The sequence below is a fragment of the Lagenorhynchus albirostris genome, chromosome 14 (assembly GCF_949774975.1).
Source record: "Lagenorhynchus albirostris chromosome 14, mLagAlb1.1, whole genome shotgun sequence".
Taxonomy (NCBI): Eukaryota; Metazoa; Chordata; class Mammalia; order Artiodactyla; family Delphinidae; genus Lagenorhynchus; species Lagenorhynchus albirostris.
In genome coordinates this window covers 77,650,586-77,673,916 of record NC_083108.1, presented here as the reverse complement: position 1 = coordinate 77,673,916, position 23,331 = coordinate 77,650,586, and the positions used below count along the sequence as shown (strand labels likewise).

Genomic DNA, 23,331 nt, shown 5'->3' with positions numbered 1-23,331 from the left:
CAAAAGGACAAGTAAAATTGCTAAAGTGATTTTAGGCCACAAAGCCAAAATTCTACTCTAGTGTGTTCTTTATGGATCATGCCTAGATCAGTTCTGGATAAAGTAATGTGAACAGGAGCACGTTCAACTGAGATTGGTGATAAAAGACCCAACCAGAAACGGCTTTTGTGTTTCATCTGGTGTGTGTGCCTGCCACCTCACCTCACCCCACCCCCAATCCATTGCTGGTGGCCACTGCATGGAAAAGGATCATGAGACTTCACATGTGGACCTAGAGAGAACGAGGGCCATACTGATTAGTAATGTCTGTCATGGGTACAAAAGGGGAGAACAATGATGCGTGTGCCACATAACTGCCGTCTGTAAAACCGTATCTCATGAGGAAGGATAGGGAGTCGATAAATGGAATTTGTTATCCCAAGTAAGTTGTATAACCCAAAATATAATTATCTTCAAATGGAAAAAACAGTACTACACTTTCTAAATATTAATCTGATCTTGCTAATGATAAGTATGACTTACCCAAAATAGTTTATTACAGCAGGCAGTAGGAGGCCGGGCTAGATCACCTCTGAATATTCTTCTCAGCCCTGCATAGGACTCTGTTTTTTTTCAAGATGCCTCATTGTACTATCCCAGCTGTATTCCAGGTGGCTTAGTCTTCCCAAAAGCTTTGCTTTGAAGACGTCATGAATATTTAAACAAACTTCAGGCTAAACATTTTTCACGCTTCTCATTTCATCCACAGTCCAAAGCTGGGTTTTGTTTGGCAAGAAGGCTCATTTTTGAGATGTGTGTATGTGCACATATATGCATATAAACCCACTGGCATTGTGTTATATACACATACTCGGACCTCCAAGGTACATGTATGTAAATTCCTCCTCTTATACCTTTTTTTTTAATACATTTATTTATTTTTGGCTGCGTTGGGTCTTCGTTGCTGCGCACAGGCTTTCTCTAGTTGTGGAGAGCGGGGACTACTCTTCGTTGCAGTGTATGGGCTCTAGGCGTGTATGTAGGTTTCAGTAGTTGCGGCTCGCGGGCTCTAGAGCACAGACTCAGTAGTTGTGGCGCACGGTCTTAGCTGCTCCGCAGCATGTGGGCTCTTCCCAGACCAGGGATTGAACCCATGTCCCCTGCATTGGCAGATGGATTCTTAACCACTGCGCCACCAGGGAAGGCCCCTCCTCTTAAATCTTGACACTCAGCTCTGAAGTTAAAGTCTGCAGTTAAAGGCCACTGACTGTCTTCAGGCACAAACCAGCAGGTATGCAGTTAAGTATGGACAGACTGATTACTTGAAAATGACCTGCTAATGTTCCCACTGCAGTTATTCATTGACTGTGACTTCAGAACCACAGTGACAGTGAGAAAGCCAATGTCCCTTTCATTGTCTTGATGAGTAAGAGGCTCAATGAGTCACAGAAGGTCCCAGAGAGAGGTGGGAGCAGGTAAGGCCTGAAGGGCTGAGGTAAAGAGGGTTGGTTAAATACACATATCTTTTTTTCTCTTTTCCATGAAATCCCATGAAGAACAACTACAGAGGTGTTTTGTTGTTGTTGTTTTAGGGTTTACACCCACCAGAACTGAGAGAACAGGCAAGGAAAAAAACAAATTGCAGAAGCTGAATGCAGATGAAAAAAACAGAACAAAATCTTAAGCCAGCAGTTGATAAAGCAGAGGAACATGGATTAGCAGCACCTAATCAGAAAGGAAGATACCCCTAGAAATGAAGGTGAAGGCAGTGGGAATGGTTGAAATTCAGTTTAAGAAGCTCTGAGTTCCCGAGATCTGTCTCCCTACTTCATACAGCAAGATTGCCAAGATCCCAACCTGGCAAGAGACCAGAGATTTCTCCTCTAGAGAAGATAAAACTAAAGGTCTCTGGACGAAAGGACTCCAGAACCATGTCCTATATTTAAAAAAAAAAAAAAAAAAAAAAAGAGGGAATAAAAAATTAGAAAACAAAAATAGCTCTTAGTAAAAATATTTTTTGTTTTAATGAAAGAGCAGAAGTTAAACTCAATAGAAAGGTTAGAAAATAAAGTTAAGGAAATCGCCCAGAATAGAAGGTAAAAAGATAAAGAAAAATAGGAAAGAAATGTAAATTTAAAGACTGTTATAGGAAGTCTACTATCCAAGTAACAGGAATCACTGAATGCAAGAACAGAAGAAATGGAGGGGAGGAAATCATGCATTATATTATTTACCTATTGCTGCATAAAAAAAATTACCCCAACCACACAGAAACTTATAACAAACATTTATTCTCTTAGCTAGTTTCTGAAGGTCAGGAATCTAGGAGCAGCTCAGTGCGGTAGTTCTGGCTCAGGGTCTCCTCAGAGGTTGCAGTCAAGCTGTCAGTGAGGGCTGCTGTCTCATCTGATGGCTGGACTGGGGCTAGAGGATTCTTTCCAAAGTGACTCACTCACATGGCTGTTGGCAGAAGCCTCAGTTGCTAGCTGGCTGTTGGCAGGAGGCCTCAGTTCTTTACCACACGGAACTCCCCATAAGGCTTCTTCACATGGTAGCTGGCTTCCCCCAAAGCAGGTGATCCAAGAGAAAGAGAAAGCATGGCCAAATGGAAGTCACGGTGCCTTTTATAGCCCAATTTCAGAAGTGAATTATTATCATTTCCACTGTGTGCTACTGGTCACAGAGACCAATCCTGGTCCAATAATGAGAGTGAACTGTACAAGGTATGACTATCAGGAGGCGAGGACCATTGGGGCCATCTTGGAGGCTGCCTATCACATCCATGAAATAGGTATGTAGTATGTGTATATTTATGTATATGTATATTTCAATTCTCAGAATTTGAGGACCTAAGTTTCCAGAATTGAAAAAGCCAACTAACCACTTAGCACAATGGGCCCACACCAGAGCCTACTGTCATGAACTTTCAAAACACCAAGGAGAGACTTCCCTAGTGGTGCAGTTATTAAGAATCTGCCTGCCAATGCAGGGGACACAGGCTCAAGCCCTGGTCTGGGAAGATCCCACACACCGTGGAGCAACTAAGCCCGTGTGCCACAACTACTGAGCCTGCGCTCTAGAGCTGGTGAGCCACAACTAATGAGCCCACACGCCACAACTACTGAAGCCCATGTGCCCTAGAGCCTGTGCTCTGCAACAAAAAGCCATTACAATGAGAAGCCAGAGCACCGCAACAAAGAGTAGCCCCCGCTTGCTGCAACTAGAGAAAGCCCGCACACAGCAACAAAGACCCAACACAGCCAAAAATAAATAAATAAATAAAAGAAGAAGATACACAAATGGCCAACAGGCACATGAAAATCTGCTCAACAACACTTATCATCAGGAAATGAAAATCAAAACCACGAGATATTACCTCACACCTATAAAATGGTTATTAGCACAAAGACAAGAGTTAACAAGTGCTGGCCAGGATATGGAGAAAAGGGAACCCTTGTGTAGTGTTGATGGGAATGTAAATTTGTGCAGCCACTATGGAAAACAGTATGGAGGTTCCTCAAAAAATTAAAAATAGAACTACCATATGATCCAGCGATCTCACTCCTGGGTATATATCCAAAGAAGATGAAATCATTATCTCAAAGAGATATCTGCACCCCACCTTGTTCACTGAAGAATTACTCACAAGAGCCAAGACATGAGAAAAACCTGTGTTCATTGACAGATGAATGGATAAAGAAAATGTGGTACAGGGAAGTCCCTGGCAGTCCAGTGGTTAGGACTCCACACTTTCACTGCCATGGGCCTGGGCTTGATCCCTAGTCAGGGAACCAAGATCCCGTAAGCCACATAGCACAGCCATAAAAAAAAAAAAAAAAAAGTAAAGTAAAACAAGAAAGAAAATGTGGTATACATACAAAATGGAACATTATTCAGCCATAAAAAAGAAAATCCTACCATTTGCAACAATATGAATGAAACTTGAGGGCATTATGTAAGTGAAATAAGTCAGACAAAGAAAAATGCTGTATGATATCACTTACATGTGGAATCTAAAAAAGATGAACTCATAGAGTAGACAGGTGGTTGCCAGAGGCAGGGCCTAGGAGGTGGGGGAAATGGGCGAAGGTGGTCAGAGGTACAAACCTGCAGTTTATTTTGTAAAGCCTGGGGATGTAATGGACAGCAGGGTAACTATAGTTAACAATACTGCACTGTACGCTTAGAAGGTGCTAAGATCGTAAATCTTAAAAGTTCTCACCACGCGCACACACACACACACACATAAAATGGTAACTAATAAGATGATGGATATGTTAACTAGCCTTATTGGTAATCACATCACAATACACAAATATATCAAATCATGTTGGACACCTTAAACTTGTACACAATGTCATATATCAATTATATCACGATAAAGCTGGGGAAAAAAGTCAAATAATCAGTAATCACAATGGCTTCAGACTTCTCAAGGGCAACATTGGAAGCTAGAAAGCAATCAACAGTGCCTTCAAATTCTTGAAGGAAAATGATTTCCAAGCCAGAATTAAACCCTCCAGAATGGAAAACATTGGAAAAGAAACAACCAAATTTCAGAAGCTGAAAAGTAAATTTAAAAAAAAAATCCTGAATTTTAAAACTTGACACTGAAGAACTTGAAAATAATGAATTAGCAGCACAGGGAACCTCTAGAAATGGAGGTTAAGGGAGGGAGGGGCTGTTTGAAATACGGTTAAGTGCTAAGTACTTAGCAGGCCTTTTCAGTTCTGGAAATATATAGGCCTAAATTCTGGGCATGAAAAACGTAGTTATACCAGCCAAAGCATCAATGAAGAGAACAGAATAAAAGTGTTCTGAATCACGCTTGGTAAGTTACTGCAAGATGCGTTTCACCCAAATCGGGGAGGAAGCAGAGAAATAGGAAGACAAGAGAAACAAGAAATGGGAGATCCAAACCCAAAGAGAGGTAATGGGGAGCTCCAGGATGGTGATGAAGTGGGACCCGAGGGACCACTGTGTGCCAGGCTGCAGGGCAACCAGTCCAGAGTGGAGGTCAGAGGTCCCCAGGGAGGATGCTTTTTGAGAGTGATGAAATGGACGGAATACCTGGCGCATCTCAATGTATTGGGAGGAACTGAGACACTCAGTCAAGGCTTTGAGGTCGAATTTACAATAGTGCACAGAAAAGCAAGCAAACACAAAACTGTTTTAAAGAGCAAGATAATTATTGACTCCTGGGGAGAACACTGTCCAGGAAAGAAAAAGCAGTCATAGTTTACAACATGACTCAGCTCTGACTAGCATTTATATAGTCATATTATTATAAACACTGAATACTGACCTAATCAAGATTATGAAAGAACTATATTCTGGGGGAGTAGGGGATGGCTTCCACAGTGGGAATTTAATAGAGAATGCCTAGAACAGAAATATCTAGCATTGGTAACAAGGAGACACACATAGAAGTTAAATACGAAAATAATCAGCTGGTTGATTCTGGGAGGGGAAATGAAGGAGAAAACAGGGGACTACTGTGTTTTGTGGCCAACTTTGTAGAATCCTTTGACTTTCTAAACTGCACGTGCATTACTTTGATCTTTGAAAGAGATTAATATGCTGCAATGAGAAATCAGGCAATAGGCAACCATTCATTCATTCAATAAGCATTTAATGTGTGCCTACAGTATACCAGTCCCTGGGAATTTGGAGGAAAAACAAAAAATGATCCAGGCCCTTTCCTCCCTGGCTCACAGTCCATTGGGTTTCTCAGCACAGCCAGAGGGGCAACAATTGAAACTCTCCTGTAGTGAGGCGTTAATATGGTGAAGGAAAGAGGCGTGGACACCTGCTTGTTTTGAATTTCAAGGTCTGTGGCTAGCCGTTTCTGTTGGCTTGCCTTGGGCAAGGTTGCTGTGGGCTTAGCCTCAAGTCATGATGGGACCCAAGCAGGTGGGGCAGATGACAACTGAAGTAATAATGATCCCTAACATGGGCAGTCGGCAATGTGGGATCCATTTTCTAAAGCATTAGGGCAACCGAAGGTTTGTTTCAAGCATGAGGGTCATTGGCTGGCTGCTTTGTTTGCATGACCTAATTTAATCCTCACACTAAACTTCTGAGGTGGCTACTATTAATATCTCCACCTTCTAGATAAGGAAATTGGAGCCCAGAGAGGTTATGTGTGACTAAGGTCACACAGCTCACAAGCAGCAGAGCTAAACCTCAAACCCAAGTCTTGAGTCTATGCCCTTCAGCCTTAAGACTGGGATTTTTCTCAGTCATTGCATTAAGAGCTGCAAGACCTGAATTCTAGCTCCTGCTCTACCAATAATCAGCTGTGTGATCTTAGGCAAGTCCCTTCCCTTCTCAATGTCTGTTTCCAGGTGTGAAAAACGAGGGGGTTGACTCAGATGACATCTAAGCATCCTCTATACTTTGGCAGTCTGTGTTAGCAATAGGGAAAGCCAATGGGAAAAGGAAACACATGAATGGGGTGCAGAGGTGAACACACTTTTCTCCTCTGAGCCTCAACTGCCTCATCTGTAAAATTAGAGAATCATTAAGACACACCTCTCATGGTTGTTGAGTGTATTAAATAAGACAGCGTATGGAAAGTACTTAGCACTTGCCTGGGCACAGAGTAAGTGCTCAACCAACACAAGCCCTTATTCATTCCTACTACTCATATGCTTACAGGGCTCCACCACACTTGGATTCCTGAAAGTTTCCACTTCTGGTAAGGTCAAAGTACCATGTTTGTGGGAAGAAGGGGGGATCAAATCACAAGAAAAGGGAGTCAAACAAAATTACTGTCTGACAGGAACGTGTGCTGTTGCCCTTGATTGGTTTTGCATACGAGTTAGTTTACCAATACTTTCAGGAGCATGTAAGTGTGAAATTGGAAAGCGTCACCGCAGGACTGCCACAAGCCACTGCACTGGCGATATAAAAGGGGAGGCGAGGGGAATACGCTGGGCCAGGGAGAGGGAGAAAACTAGAGAGACAGAAAGGATAGGAAGGTGAGCCCCAGGTGTGGAAGGACAAAAAGACACAGGGCTGGGGAGCAAACTGGCTTTAAAGTTCAAAGCACATTCATCCAGATTGACTGTTGAATACACACTTCTTTGAGTTTTTAAACATGTCCCCACTGTCCCACCTCTGTGTTTTCCCTCAAACAATTTCCTCTATATTATTTCCTATTCCCAGCCACGGACACTGCTCAAGGCCAGCCTAGCTTTCAGGCCAAGCTCAAATTTTCTTTTCTTTCACAAGAAATTACAAAGCATTCATGGTTAATAAGAATACAGACTCTGGGTCTGTGAGACCTGCTTTGGAATTGAGTTGGTTGAACTTGAGGCGAGTTCCTTGACCTCTCAAAACCTCAGCTTCCCAATCTGTAAAATGTAGATACATAGTAACAACCTCACAGGATTACAATGAATAATAAACGATGGTGCACATGAAGCCTTAACCATATGCTCAATAAATGTCAGCTGCTGTTATTTTCTCCATCACCCACACTCCCGTCCATTCCCCACACCTATTACATTGAACTAGAATTACTGACAACCATGGAACCGTGCTTCTGTCTTTGAATCCCCAAAAAAAGCCTAGTACACTAGGTAACATGCAACAGATGCTGCATAATAAATATCTGAATTGAATGCAATGACTATCACATTCTCAAGCTCATGATTATTGACTGTTTCAAGTAAAAGAAAAAACATCCCAAGCAATTGGCTACAGGTGACCAAATGATCATGGCAGGGTTCCCAATCTTGTCTGGGATAAGAATGAACCTCTCCAGGAAACCATTCTGTGGCAGGGACCCTTGGGCTCCCATAATAATGAAAACAAGAACAATTAACAACTAACATGTATTGAGGACTTACTATGTCCCAAACACTACCTCTAAGGTTTACCCAAAATAAATCAGTTAATCCTCAAAGGAACTCCAGGGGCAATTCTCACCCCTACTTTACAGAGGAAACTGAGTGACCAGCTGCCCCAGTTTGCCAGTATCTGAGGGGGTTCCTCAGACTTTCAGAGCTAAACCCAGAAAAGTCCCAAGCACGCTGGGACGAGTGTGCCCTAACACTGAAGCATACAGATATTAAGTAAATGTCCCAAGGTCAATGAGTGGCCAAATCTGGATGACAAACCCAGGAGCCCCATCACCTCTACTGCAGGCACAGACAAAGGCAAAAATGAACCCACTGAGACAAATTAGCCAGGTCATCAAGTGGGCTGTCCACCAGGCTTCCGAGCACAGAGTCTGACGCAAGTAAGTACTCAAATAATTGTCCCAACCGTGTTCTAACCGTGCACTGCCCAGAGCTACCCATATGACCTTAGGCAAATCATTATCATCTCTGGGCCTCAGATGTTTTCCTCTTCAAAATGAAGGGGTCACACTAAATCAGGATGGCAAATAAATCAGCTCCCTTGCCCATGGCAGGCAAAAGTAAATGATTAGGCTACTACTTCCCACTCCACCCAGACTTGGGCCTCAGAATCCTTCTCAACCCAACACACTGGGTATTCACAACCCATTTATAGCTGATGCTTAGCATGATCTCTAAAGCCACCAGCTTTATCTTCACAGTCTGTTGGCACTCAACTAGCTTCCCAGGAATTGCTCTGGTCTCTTAGGATTTGGCACTCAGACTAACACCCAAGGATAGGGAGCAGTTGGATGGCAGCAGGATGACAATGGAAGGGCCAGTCTCTGTAGACTGGGCACTCCGTGTCCAGTCCTATGCCATGTATACCTCACAGTACAGCACAGTGAACGAGAGCAGGGACTCAAGAGAGACCACTGGGCTCAGTATCCTGGCTCACCATTTACCAGCTGTGTGACCTTGGGCAAATTACCTAATGTTTCTCGATTTCCTCAACTACACAAGGAGGATTATAGTACTACCTACCTCACAGGATTATAAGGATTCAATTAGTTAATATGTGTAAAATGCCTGGCACGTAGTACACAGTAGATGTGTTAATACCAGAATTCTCAAAATCACCCTGTGAGGTGGATATTACTTAACAGATGAGGGAACTGAGATTCAGAGGGATTACGCTGCCCAAGATCACACAACTAGTTAAACAGCAAAGCCAGATTCAAACACTAATTTCTAAGCCTTTGCTCGCCACACTGCATTTCCGTAAACACTCAATGGTGAAATGAGGGATTCTTGATTAGCTGCAGGGCCTTGCCTGTACTCCTGAGGCTGCTGTACTTCCACCCTCAGCACCTGCTTGACCCCTCCTGACACTGCTCTCCTAGCCGGCTCTTGAATACTGCCTGCTTCAACTCCTGGACCATCCACACCTTCGGCACAGAGAGAGCAGATACCAGAAAACCAGAACACAGACTGCTAAGTCTCCAGCTCCTGGGAAACAGGGGAGAGAATCTTTACAATTCTGATTATTGGTCTTCCCCTATCTGTAAAGCGAATTCTGCTATTTTATAGATTTCTATCTTTCAGGGAATTGAGCAAACGCAGATTAGAGAAAATGTGTAAAGGGATTAAGTACCTTAGGTACCTATGCTGTATCTTATCTACCTCACTCCCCTAGGGGTCCTCCTAAACATATGTATCTGTCTTAAAAATTATAGCTATTCACAAAAATATTCTGGTTAACACTAAAGTTGCTACAGCTAATATATTTCTTGCCATGCCATTATGTTCAGAAAGAGTGAGCTGGTGCCCACGTTTCTAGTTCATTCCATCTAGTGCCTTTTTTTTTTTGGCAGCACCACGTGTCATGCACAACCTTAGTTCCCGGACCAGGGATCGAACCTGTGCCCCCTGCAATGGAAGTGCGGTGTCTAAACCACTGGACCGTCAAGGAAGTCCCAATATGCCTCCTTTTAAAAAGCTAGGAAAGTGCTTACCCAAAGATGGGGCTTGGAGAGTCTCTAACACTTGTGAGAGAGACCAGAAATTGGTTCCATTCTTGCTTCTGCCCAGGTTGCTGGCAGGAGCTGAGCAGGCAGCTTGCAGGTGACATAGAACCGTGCGCTCTTCCAGCCGGTGACTCCACAGGATGTGACATGGGAAGGTCCACTGACCTCCAGAGCGCAGTAATGGTGCACGACGTCCAGCTCTCAGTGGCTCCTACCTCTCCTCCTCACTTTACAGACGATAGGAAAGGCAGGAAGAAAGTGAGTTGGAAAAATACAGATATGTGCTTCCCTCCAAAGTCTCTCTCGTTGCTTATGAGATAAAGTCAGCTCCATCCAGACCCATTACTCTCCACGTTCTAAACGGTTCCTGCCTTTGTGAAACTGTCATACTTGTGCCTTTTCAAAGGAAACAATCTCTTGGCCAGGGACTTGACTCTCCCAACTCTAATGCCAAGGGAGAACCCCAGAGTTATCCGGCAAGGGGAAGGGTCCCACAAAATAAGAGTGTTTTTACCTCTAAAATTTGCTCTGGATGTGTGTCCAAGAGGTGAGAACAGATAAAAGCAAACTCCCAGGGAAGCACTGGAAGAGAAAGGTGAGAATGCTGAATGTGATTTTAACAGATGAGGTTGGGAAAGGAGAGCAAAGGGTAGTAGGCAGGAAAGCTGGCTCAGATTCCAAAAGTGGACTTGGTCACTCAGTGTGTGACCTTGGAAAAGTTACTGAACCATCTTCTGTGACTAACAGAATCTCTTTCCTCCTCCGAAAACTGGTGATAACAGTGTATTCTCTCCAGGGTTGTCATGAGGCTTCAATGAGATGATGCAGGTGAAGGGCAGAGTGCCAAGAACTGGAGCCATTCTTACCAACCAGTCTGCCTCTCTTGGCCCATCATTTGACACTAACACTGTCTGACAGCTAACATTCATGGAGCACTTACTATGACCAGGCACAGTGCTGACCTCTGGGTTTCAAAGGAGAATTAAGTCTTGGCTTGATTATATTTGACATATAAAGAGTACTCAGTTAAAGGCAGATACTAACGTCGAGGGCAAGCCCCGGTTAACAAACAGGAAGGCAAAATGATTGACCTGAGTCTGCTTTTTGGCCTCTCCCACTTAGCCACACCCTTTGCTGCCAGCTCTTGCACCCCTGGTCAGCAGTCCCTAGCCTACATCAAGGATTTGGCTCTTCTAGAACAAATATGGAAGGACCCATAGACCTGAAGAGCTTGAAGGCTAAGATGATTAAAACAGAGAAAAGTTGTCAGGCTAGTAGTTACCCTAGCAAGGAGTGGTAACTGGAAGAAAGCCTACGGAGTTCATGGACGCTGGTAACGCTGTCTCTCGGCCTAGATGCTGGTTACATGGATGCTGTTGACGCTGTCTCTTGGTCTAGATGCTGGTTACATGGAGGCTGGTGACGCTGTCTCTTGGTTTAGATGCTGGTTACATGGACGCTGGTGACACTGTCTCTTGGTCTAGATGCTGGTTACGTGCATGTGTTCACACTGAGAAAACAACTTCTACAATTAAGACTTGTGCACTTTTCTGTATGAATGTTATGTTACAATAAAAAATTATTCAGATCGTGACTGCCCCTCTCCATTATGCAAAGCATGAAGCACCCCTTCCCAATGGGTATTACAAGTACAACTGGGTTGCAAGCACAAGACGTCAGTCCCCAGTGGCAGCAAGCGGCCTTATCACTTTACTCACTGGGAGCTGTGGAAATACCATGATGTTTGGTGAGACTGGCAAGTCCTGCTCTCGAGTACCCAATGAATAGCATCCTCCTCATCAGACCAGTTTACCTTAAGGTTTTTCCTATCTAAGGTCAATTTTATTCACTTTATTTTTTTAATTTTTTGGCTGCGTTGGGTCTTCATTGCTATGCGCGGGCTTCTCACTGCAGTGGCTGCTCTTGTTGTGGAGCACGGGCTCAAGGTGCACAGGCTTCAGTAGTTGTGGCTCGTGGGCTTAGCTGCTCCGCGGCATGTGGGATCTTCCCGGACCAGGGCTCCAACCCGTGTCTCCCGCATTGGCAGGCAGATTCTTAACCACTGTGCCACCAGGGAAATCCCTATTTACTCCATTTTTAATCAGATTCTTTTATCCTCTCCAACCAGGAGACAGCTGGCTACATTTAAGGGTCGACACCCCTAGACCGATCTTTACAAACCTGAGAGTCAGTCTTGGACATCACTCCATATCTCACGCTTCATAACGAGCAAACGTCTAGTAGGTCCCTCCCTCTTCCCCAACTTCCTTCCTTCCCAATTGCTGGAGGGAAAACCTAAAATAAATTTCAATCATTTGTCAAGTCAATGGATATAATTTCAGTAAAAATATACAGACTACGTGCTGGTTTTCTCTTTCAAAGTTTATTGTCATTAAAAAAAAAAATAAAACCCTCTACTTGTTACATTCACCTCTCAGAACATTTAATGTACCAGTTAATGATGTTATTGTAAAAAAAGCCCACCAACTGCTTGCAATGGCTCTAAGTTATCATTATTATTTTTTGCCATGTTCTGGTATTATAGTGGTTTAAACTCTTTGGAAAAAAATGGTGCAACATCAAGTAGCAAGATTTCAAATTCCCAGATTAGAAACAATTTTTATATCAGGAGGAATTTTAGTAAAAAATCCAACGATAAAAGGAAATGTTAATAGAAAAACAAAAATACTGTAAAAAAATAGGATTCCCCCCACCCAGCCCCAAGTTAGGTTAAAAAAAAAAAAATGGAACCAATCCCACCCACCCCCCCATATTTCTCTTAGAAAAGTCACCCAGTCCTAAACGCAGGGTCTCACACACCAATACAAGTAGCCTGATTTGCAGACCAGCCTCTGGGATCTTACACTGGCCCCAGTCTGAAGGGTTTTTTTCAAAACTTAAGGTAAGTTAGGTAGTTAGACTTCCATAAATACTGGTATCCGAATGAATGAAAACATCCTGACTTTGGTATGGCTACAGAAATCTGGAAACTGTTCAAGAGGACACTGGCTTAGAGAGGGAGTTGAGGGAAGCACACAACAACCCCCAAGCGGAGGTAAAATAAACATTAGGCCACACCCAAAGCAAACACTGTGTGTAATACCTGAGGCTGACGCCTTGAACGAAACACATGTAAAGGTTCTTGATCAGAATCACACACATACAGCTTCTTGAACAGAGTAACACACATACAGGTTCTTGATCAGATTAACACATGTATAGGTGCTTGATTGGAACTGTCTGGACCAAACTTTATCCAAGTTACCACTTGCAGGAAACAGTTTGAATTTGGTAATTTATCCAGTACCCTGGAGTCCAAGAAGAGACAAAGACGTTTTGGAAGAAGAACAGCCACCCGGGCTAAAAGCCAGGCCCCTCTTATTCTAGGAAGCTCAAAGTCTGTTTTTTCCTTCTCTCGTTCGATTTTGCCCATCACAAAAGCACCTCCATCTCCCAACAAGGGGGCTCTTCCACCCCAGGTCACCACAGGGCCCTGTCTGAGGGGAAGAACTGCTGATTTTTCATCCCTGGAGTGATTCAATAAAAAGCAAGTCTTCCGGGATCAGGAATATAATTTACGGTGCTGTGTCTCAAGTGTACTTTACGGTTTCCCTCATTTTCACTAGATCATGATTGTTAAAGGTTGTGAGGATACTGAGAAGGCAGCGGTGGGGCTGCGACCATGCCAAAGCGTGGCCTCAAACATCCTCAAATTTACTGAAAAGGGTAAAGTGCCCAGTCTTCAAATCACCAGTTACTTCATGAAAGCACAAAGGACCCACCAGACAAGGCAAGAAAACAAAGCAACTTGCTGCTGCATCCATGCAGAAAAGCAGTTATCGATACAATCCTTCCCCCAAAAAACAAACTTTGGTGCAGTGTTAGGAAGACAAGATAATCATTAAAAAAAAAAAAAAAAATTAAAAATTAAAACAAACCACCTTCGATGGCAACACACACTAAACATACCTAAATAAATTTCCATCACAGGGCACAAGGGGATAACAAAGAGCTCCCTGATATTATGGGAGGTAACACACACCACAGTGACAATTCGATCAAGAGAGAGCCTCCCTTACAGCAAAGGCCGCCAAGAAGAAACAAAAGGTGAAGCCCCTGTTTACTGTCGATCCGGTTCACTATTGCAAATATCATAATCATCGGGGGCTGGGAGGCAGAGAAGAAACTCAGAACGCCCAGGCAATTTTGATAAACAGCATCATTTGTCCTGTTCCCTAAATGAGACTCCAACACCAGAAAAAAATGAGAGGAAAATTGGATTATAAATGAAAACTAAAATGTATCTGTACAAGTCTTTACTCTGAGTCAGTAGAGTTTGGCCTCTGTTGAAGCCAGGACTCTGGAGAAGGTGATTTACTTGTCATCACAGCTCTACAACTAGCTGTGGGGTGTGTACATCAAGAGACAACACGAAGACAATCACTTGAGACCAAGGGAATTACTTACAAAGATTTCCTAGGATGTATAAGGTCTACTGATTGCCCATAGAGATGCTAATACTTGCTCTAACCCCAAATACTTTAAACATCTTAAGGTGGCAACTAGAATATTAGAAACAAAACAAGAAAATCATCACCCAGTGAGTTATTTCTCCCATTATGGGAATGAGGGAAAGGGAGCAGGGCAGGCTGTTTCACCATGATTCATTAGGGGGAGTGCAGGTTTAGTGGCAGCCAACGGCCTTCCTCGTCTGCAACCTGGGCCAGATCTCCTGGGAGCCCGGAAGTGCCGACAAGGTTCCATGGGTTCGGAATGGCCAGGCACAACACTGGCATCAGCAGCGAGAAGAGTGCGATGTGAGTTACCAGTGAGAGTCTACAGATCACTGATGACTCCACCAACCATCTCACCTCCCCACCGACCACAGACAACCTGGATCACCAGCCAGCGTCAGGTGCCACCTCATCTACTTGGGAGCAGGAGAGAGGAGGGAATTACAAACGAAAGCTTCTGAAAATGACCGCTTCTTGTTCCAGCCTGAGCTAGAACAAATGCGTTTGAATGAACCACTTGCTTTAAACAACATTTAAAATATGGAACCTTCAGCACTTTATGATATGAAACGCCCCCTTCCCTCAACCCCATTTACTGCAGTGCACGTCGTCTCCCGGGCGAATTTTTCTGTCTTTCAGCCGGTGGAATGGATGGCATATGTCAGATGTTACACAAGGCATTCATTTCTCCGAGAAGGCTTAGAGCCAGAAGAATTAATGTCCTTCTGCTAGGACCTCTGCCCCAAGCTTCTGGGGAAATGGTGAATTGGGCTTGACAAGGAAGGTAGCTACATGATCCACTAATCAGACTCAAAACATGAAAATGCACTGAGGAGGGTACCCCTTCCCGCTCCTCATGACAGCAAGACCTACAGATAATTAAGAGAGACGTCCCTTCAAACTCAAAGGAGGCTTTAAAAAAAAAAAAAGACAAAGTATAAGCAAAAAACAAAGAAATCAGTAAAGCAAACTCCCAATTCTCCTGAAAGTAAAATAGTCTCATGGTGACGGATGACTGGAAGAAGTCGAGGCAGGGAAAGAATGACACAAACGCGGGAAGTGCCTGGCCACAAGGGCGCCTTGCAGAATCCACCACAGTGTTCTCCATTTTCCAAGGCCAAGCAAGTAGCAAGTCCCAAGTTAAAAACTTTCTATTAAGAGCAAAACAAAACCAAAAACCATTCCAGAAAAGGGGTCAAGGGAAGAACAACACTGGAGAAAGTCAGGCCGCTGACCTCCGGCGGATCACGAAGAGCCCGCGCTGAAGCTGACCCAAGTAAATCCTCATCTTGGTGCTGTCGCTTGTCTTCCTCACCCAGATCTGCAGGGGAGATGGAAAAGGAACAGGATGAGAGAGGCTAATCCTGAGGGGCAAATCAGAACGTTTGCATGAATTAGGTGTAGCCAAACAGCTGGCAACCTCTTCCTGTCAACCCGTGAGGCATTCACAGGCCTTGACCTCTGGCCTCCTAAAGGCACATCTCCACTGCAGAGAGCAGGCATCACCCTTGAATTCATTTCTCCCAGCCATCTCTCTTACACCTTTGAGTAAGAAAATGGAAAGCACGGTGTTCTTGAGTTCCATTTTTGCCTTCATCTTAAAGACTTTTTTTTTTTAGACTGCACCGTGTAGCAGGTGGGCTCTTCTCTTAGTTCCCCGACCAGGTATCAAACCTGTGTCCCCTGCACTGGGCGTGTGGAGTCTTAACCACTGGACCACCAGGGAAGTCCCCTTAAGGACTCTTTTTGATATGGTATGACTACAGCATTATCAACATTCAAGACGCATATATTCATAAACTTACAATCAAATTAGAAAATACTTTCCTTGCCCCTAGGGACTTCCATAGTATAGCCTTTCAATTCTCTGGTTTCCTGGCAATTAAGGCTAATGGTCATAACAGCAAAAGATAGAAAAATTAACAACAAAAGAAATGCCCACGGGTGAGCGAAGGCCCAATGAGGATGCTGAGAAGGCCAAATTAGCTTAAGACAGTCCTTCCCTCCTGACCGCATCACTCTCCCACAGATGGGATCAGATGTCTGGCACTGTACAGGGCAGATGTATTCTTCCCTAGAACTGAAAATGAGCTCTTCCAGCATGGGGCCTGCCAGAACTGCCAAGTGCACCCAGTATGTGGCATCCCTGCAGCCAGGGAGGGCAAGGAGAGCTGCCACCTCGGTCACCTGACCCACTTGCGGGGGAGATTACTGGAGGCCAGACACTGTGCTGACCAAACTGACCAAGCTCCTTCATCCTCAGAACAATCCTATGGAGTAAGTACTGTTATCACCTCCATTTTACAGAAGAGCAAGGCTGAGTCCACTTGTCCAATGGGAATCCTGGCACCTGACATCAAAGCCCCTTGCTCTTCTTACCTGGTTCCCCACTTTCTCACCCCTTCTCTCATCCGTGTTATTAACACGTGACCAGATGGAGACAAAAGCATAAATTTTTTAAAGATCTGCGTCTCACCTATATATGCAAGTACAAGTTTACAGATACAGCTCCACCTTTGCCCATTCAGTTATCAGGTTTATAAAAAGCTTATTCAGGGCTTTCCTGGTGGCGCAGTGGTTGAGAGTCCGCCTGCTGATGCAGGAAAAACGGGTTTGTGCCCCGGTCCGAGAAGATCCCACATGCCGCAGAGCGGCTGGGCCCGTGAGCCATGGTCGCTAAGCCTGCACGTCCAGAGCCTGTGCTCCGCAACGGGAGAGGCCACAACAGTGAGAGGCCCGCGTACCGGGGGGGAAAAAAAAAAAAAAAAAAAAGCTCATTCAGGGCTTCCCTGGTGGCGCAGTGCTTAAGAATCTGCCTGCCAATACAGGGGACACAGGTTCGCTTCCTTGTCCGGGAAGATCCCACATGCCTCGGAGCAACGAAGCCCTTACACCACAACTACTGAAGCCTGCACACCTAGAGCCCACGCTCCGCAACGAGAAGCCACTGCAATGCGAAGCCTGTGCACCACAATGAAGAGTAGCCCCGCTCACCACAACTAGAGAAAGCCCACGCGCAACAACGAAGACCAAACGCAGCCAAAAATAAATAAATAAATTTATTAAAAAAAAAAAGCTTATTCAGAAAAAGAGAAAGCTATTCTCAGTTTCTATTTCCTTACTGTGATTATTTAACAACAAAGAGACTTTAAAGTCAAATACACTTGTTTAAAAATAAAAACCTCACCTGAAGCTGAGCCTCTAAAGGACCTTGCAGAACCATTTTAAACTGAAAACTGACCCCAAGGAGGGCTGAATAGCTAGTCACCAACATGCTCAGACCCACGCACCGAATATGCTCAGAGTCAAGTTATGCAGAAGCCAAGTAGCTTCAGTGTTACTTAGGATTTCACCTGAAAAAATGAGCTGGAATACTTCCAAGAAGTGAGAAATGTTTTCCCCGCTGCAAGCCTCCGACGCACTGAGGCTTCTCCCCTCCAGGAGACATGTCTCAGTGTCACCGTTTCCTTGTCAGACTTCGCTAACTATTATGTCAAAGGGTGACAATCTTCAACAGAGAGAGAGAAAAAAATCTAACTTGCATTTGTTTTCCTGAAAAGTCCTGAGGTGTCACAGAGAATAATGCATGGGTTCTGAAATTAGGTTCAGGGACGAGGAGGCCACACACCCTCTGTGCAGCAGCCCACATGGCCAGGCACACGTGTTCCACTGTGAAACTGCAAAGCCTCCTGCCAGGGCAGCGGCTCTCTGAGATGCCCTGTTCCGACCTGGCTTAGGGTGACACACAGATTGCGAGCCCAGAGGAAAATGACATTCATTTATCTGGAAGGCTCTCCCTAACTTCTAAGTTAACAATCATTTTGCTAACTAGTTGTCACATTTGAGGGCATTTTCAATTCAGGAAGCTGGGAGAATAGAATAGGCTTACGTTATTTCATAATCCAGCTTCATTAGACTTACTATGCTCTGGCATGAATAAGTTACAGAGGGAAGACACATAAAAATCAATTTCTTTGCAGACATTTGTGGACTGATAAAAGATCAAGCCAAACAGGCTATTAACGTTTTAAACTGTTTTTTGACTACTAACAATACCAGTTACACACTGCTGACACCCTCCTAAAGAAGGGTCAGCCGGAGAACTCACAGGCTAGTGACATCATCCGTCAGCATGACCCTCAGAGCTGACTTTCAACCAGACCCCATCCTATAAGAGAGACTGGAGGAGATCAGTCCCTCAGGGTAAGAGCCTGGTAGCTCATTGCTCAGAAGCACAACGGGACACGTCGGATTAGAGAGACAGCAGGTGAAGAGTAGTGTGTGGGTCAGGTCAGGCCAGCACCCATTTACTGAACACTTACTGTGTGCCAGACCCTGTGTCAGGTGCCTTGTTAGATCCTCAGAGCATGAAACAAATCTGAGTGCACATGAAAGCTCGAGAGAAATAACAGCAAAGACAGAGTATGCTCCAACGGCAAGTCCCATCCTCAGCAGATGGCTGCCTCAAAAAGCAGCAGGATTTGAATACACAGACATCACACCAACTTGCCTTGTGTTCTTTCCTGCAGTCTATCTCAGTGGTGCCCAACTCAATCACTCTGCAGGGAGTTCACAAAACCACAAGGCTTACACAAACCCGCATAAACTGTAGTCATGCAAAGTAAGGAATTTTTTTTTTTTTTTTTGCGGTACGCGGGCCTCTCACTATTGTGGCCTCTCCCTCTGCGGAGCACAAGCTCCGGACGCGCAGGCCCAGCGGCCATGGCTCACGGGCCCAGCCGCTCCGCGGCATGTGGGATCCTCCCGGACCGGGGCACGAACCCGTGTCCCCTGCATCGGCAGGCGGACTCCCAACCACTGCGCCACCAGGGAAGCCCAAAGTAAGGAATTTTTAAGGGTGATTTTGCCTATGTGCAATTTCAGCCTGAAAGTGCTGATTTTAGAATCTAACCCACATACAACACTGTGATTCCACCGTACTTTCTCGGTGGCACTCACATTGCAGGTCTGTCCCATTTTGCTTTCCTAAAGGGTGACAGAGGTTCAGTCTTACCTCATTGGCTCCGACAGAGCTGATCACACAACTCAATTTCTGGTTGTCCTTTGACTCCAGATAGATGGCCTGGCTCTTGTGGTACCTGCGGGAAAAAAGACACACATTTATTTTTTTAACCACTTTATTGAGGTATGACTGACCTGTGAGAAGTAGTACGTATTTAATGCATACAACTCAATGAGTTTCGGGATAAGTACATACCTGTGAAACCATCACCATCAAGGCCATAAACATAATCCACCTCCTCTCAAAGTTTTCTCCCACCCTCTATTATAACTACTGTTTTGTGGCTTTTTTTTCCCTTTGTGGTAAGAATATTTACCATAAGGTTTACCCTCTTAACAAATTTTAAGTGTACAGTATTGTTAAGGGCCCAAATTTAGAAAAGGAATAAAGAAAAGGCCACAAAGGAGGAAAGAAAAAAAAACACAACAAAAAATATAATTAAAGGAATCTTAATTTATAGTTGAGGAACAGCCTGGATTTCAGGTTTAATTTACAGGCTTCCACCCTTGGATTAGATCAGATGACCTCCTAATCTCCTTCTAAGTCTAAAAATTACATTCTTGGTTCCACTGCAGAGTGGAAAAGGGGGCCAAGGAAAAGGCTGGAAAACTCTGTATTTTAGTTTTTTATTTGAACTATATGACCCAGTTCAAAAAGTAAATTATAATTTTTTAAGTAAAACCTCTGTCCCCACTTTCTGCCTCCACCCCAAAACACTGAGGAGGGTTGGGTGGACAAAATGAACAGGTGGGCTTGAACAGACTGTCCCGTTACATATTTTCTATTTGTCCAAGTAAGTCATCAACAAGAAGGCAAGCCAAATTCAGTCCTTACTTTGATCACTCATTCAGCAAATACTCATTCACCACTTGTTGTGTACCACTGACCACCCTGGAGGGTGGAGTGGACAGTGAAGAAGGCCACAAGGTCCCTGCCGTCAGGAGCTTCAAATACAGTGGCAGTGGCAAATAAGAAATAATCACACCTGGCAAGTACTAACTAGGTGAAGTTCTGACTGTTAGACTTGCACCAAAGGGTATCTAATTTGGCCTGGTCAGTCGGGAGAGCAGCTCTGAATGAAGTAGATAAGACAGACTCCCCCCTTTCAGTCCCTGCATCTATTCTGTAGTGTAGGACCACCCTCACCTTCTTCTACAAGTTCAGGGACAAGGCAGAGGATGAAAAATGAGGAAGCCAGGGCCAAAGCCCAAATGAGTCAGTAACAGGTGCCACAGGAGGAAGGAGCAGCTACTGGGTGACAGGAGTTGGAAACATCAGCTGAGCTGCTGCTGGCAGCCCTGGCCTAGGCCAGCCCAGTTCAGTCAAGATAACCTTTGGTTCATTCTGGCTGCAAAGAGTTGGCTTAACAGACCCACTAACTCATATAATTTCCACCAAAACACATCTCCCAGCAAAGCACTGCATCTAACCATTATTTCTGTGGGGGAAGAAGACAGACTCTGTTTTGCTGGTACAGTGAAATAATCCACTGCTAAGATATCACAGTAAAGGATGTACTTCACTCCCACAATGGGCTTTTTCCAGTCAAGGTTCTAAGCATTCTTTAACCTGCTACTTAGGAGCGGAAAACTCAAGTTTCCAAGTCAATTTACTTCCTGAGAACACTGTTAAAAGAAATCAAATCATAAATTCAATTAGAACAGCGAGACTGGTTTAGACCCAGCTTGAAAGCTGCTTTTGGCCAGGGATTAGTTGGTAAACTGGGTCAGAGGACCTCCATTATGCTAAATATGTAATATTACAAGGTCTGAATTAACAAAGTGCATGAAAAGGTTCAATTAGTTCACAGAAAACTCAAACTTGAGTTTCCCTCCCACATCTAAGCCAACCATCCTATGTAAATGGTAACATCTTGAGTTACAGAAGGGGAGGGCTTGAGTTACAGAAGGGGAGGGCTTCCCTGGTGGCGCAGTGGTTGAGAATCTGCCTGCCAATGCAGGGGACATGGGTTGGAGTCCTGGTCTGGGAAGATCCCACATGCCGTGGAGCAACTAGGCCCGTGAGCCGCAACTACTGAGCCTGCGTGTCTGGAGCCTGTGCTCCGCAACAAGAGAGGCCACGACAGTGAGAGGCCCGCGCACCACGATGAAGAGTGGCCCCCGCTTGCCACAACTAGAGAGAGCCCTTGCACAGAAACGAAGACCCAACACAGCCAAAAATTAAAATAAATACATTAAAAGAAGGCTCAACATTTAAAAAAGAAAAAAAACAGAAGGGGAGAACATTCACAGTTATTCTATGGGGGTTGTGAGTTATTAGAGAGATAAAAACACAAAACAACATGCAACTAGCCTCAAGTCATCCTGATACTACTTTCTAAATAAAGAAAGATCATGGGTGTGGTGTAGGAGTATATTACTAGTGTGGAAATGTGGTCAATATACTGCTCAGTCAAGAAAAAAACTACGTCCATTATGTCCCTGTGTGCGTAATACAACATAATACGTGTTACATGTGTATCATATACACACATATGTAAAAATTAGTAAATTTATATTAAAATCTCTATTAAGTGTATATTAAAATTTCATAAAAATATAAAGTTTTATAAAAATATAAAATAATGATATTCTTTTTATTGCATAGCCTTCTTCTTTCCAGAATAAACAGGTATTACTTGTAATCAAAAAGTAAACAGTACTTTCTTATAAGTCATGGTACTGAAAAACACCGAAGTAGCCAAAGGGCAGGAAGAAAACTTAATGTCACAAATTAATGTCTTAGTGTCTGTTAAAGACAACTCTGGGAGACAAGCCGGACAACTCTCCTGAGACGTGCTGCATTTTCCCTCAGATGCGCTCAGCACCCAAACCCCAACCCATCCGACTGGCTTTAAAGTAAACCTCAGGAGTAAACCATGCAATGTAACCTACTACCCCTGGGAAGCGGTCTGGGACCTGCACAGCTGGCCACCTCCCAAATCCGCCTGCTCTGGGACCGCCGGATGGTGGTGGCCTGAATGGCCAGCAGTGCTCCATGTGCTCCCTGGGCTCCACAGGAGAGCTCGCCAGCGTGTTTCCCAAACCAGCTGATTCCCAGGTCCTCGTGAAGCAGAGGCCCTGGGACCTCCAGCGGTTGTCAGGCACCACACAATGGTCTTGGGGAACCAATATCCCTGGATATCAAATCTAGTAAATTACCCAAATTCCCTGGGGAAAAAAAAATAAGTCCTCAGAAATTAAAGTGCTCATGCTGGGGCGGCGGTTTCAAGATGAAACCAAAAAGTATATGACAACCGTAACATACAAATTTACTTGCCGATTTCTAAATACTAATTAAAAGGAGGGGGGGATTCAGAATATGTTTAGACACAAAAAAATGTTAAAAATACAAAAATAAAGTTAAATTAGTAAAAATGTACATTATCACTTTTTTTTTGCCAATTAACCTGTTTTACAAGCTACAACTCATCTCTGCTGAAAAAAATACTTTAAATAGCCTCAGAGAACAAGCCCCAAATGTCAAATTGACTTTATTACTAATGGAAATCCTGACCTGGGAATCCCTACAGTTAAGTTCTTAAAGCTCTGCCTCTACTGTTAAACCTGACAAAATAGAACCACCGCTACTATTATGGAAAAAAGCAATTTCTTTAGAAGGTGGGTCAAAAAGTGGGGCAGGGAAGGGGTAGAATTAATTTAATTTTGTATCCTACTGTACTGATATTAATGTGTCATTTCCCCAAAAAAACCCGTGAATACCATGTTATAACTACAGGACTTAAAGGAATCCTGATTCTAGCTGTAAAGAGTCACTGTTTTGAGTTAATAATCTCTCGTGTCAGGCAAAGGCCGGAGGGTTAAATCCACCCATGCAAGTGGGTGACTTCACTGAATTCACTTCAGCAGTGCTGGATTTAAAGTGAGGAAAGAAAAAACAGTCCACCGGCACCATCAGTGAGTTACTTTAAAATCTCAGCT

General features: G+C 44.1%; 1 protein-coding gene and 1 long non-coding RNA gene across 6 annotated transcripts in view; both read right to left on the bottom strand.

Moving 5' to 3' along the window:
• The window catches only part of SUDS3 (SDS3 homolog, SIN3A corepressor complex component), a 292,235-nt gene that overhangs the window by 236,961 nt on the left and 31,943 nt on the right, over positions 1–23,331 (bottom strand). For 4 of the 5 annotated variants that reach the window (XM_060120936.1, XM_060120937.1, XM_060120939.1 and 1 more), the window contains exons 11-12: positions 19,382–19,466; positions 15,603–15,688 (exon numbers count right to left, since the gene is read on the bottom strand). In XM_060120936.1, the coding sequence (XP_059976919.1) occupies positions 15,603–15,688; positions 19,382–19,466 (171 nt within the window). Of the gene's footprint in view, positions 1–12,626; positions 15,689–19,381; positions 19,467–23,331 lie in introns of those variants that run through there. The other variant, XM_060120940.1, reaches the window with a different exon arrangement.
• Positions 9,990–12,133, bottom strand: LOC132503992 (uncharacterized). The gene is made up of 3 exons (XR_009534694.1): positions 12,035–12,133; positions 11,136–11,363; positions 9,990–10,080 (listed from the first exon to the last, which is right to left on the bottom strand). It is a non-coding gene; the product is annotated as an uncharacterized LOC132503992 (long non-coding RNA).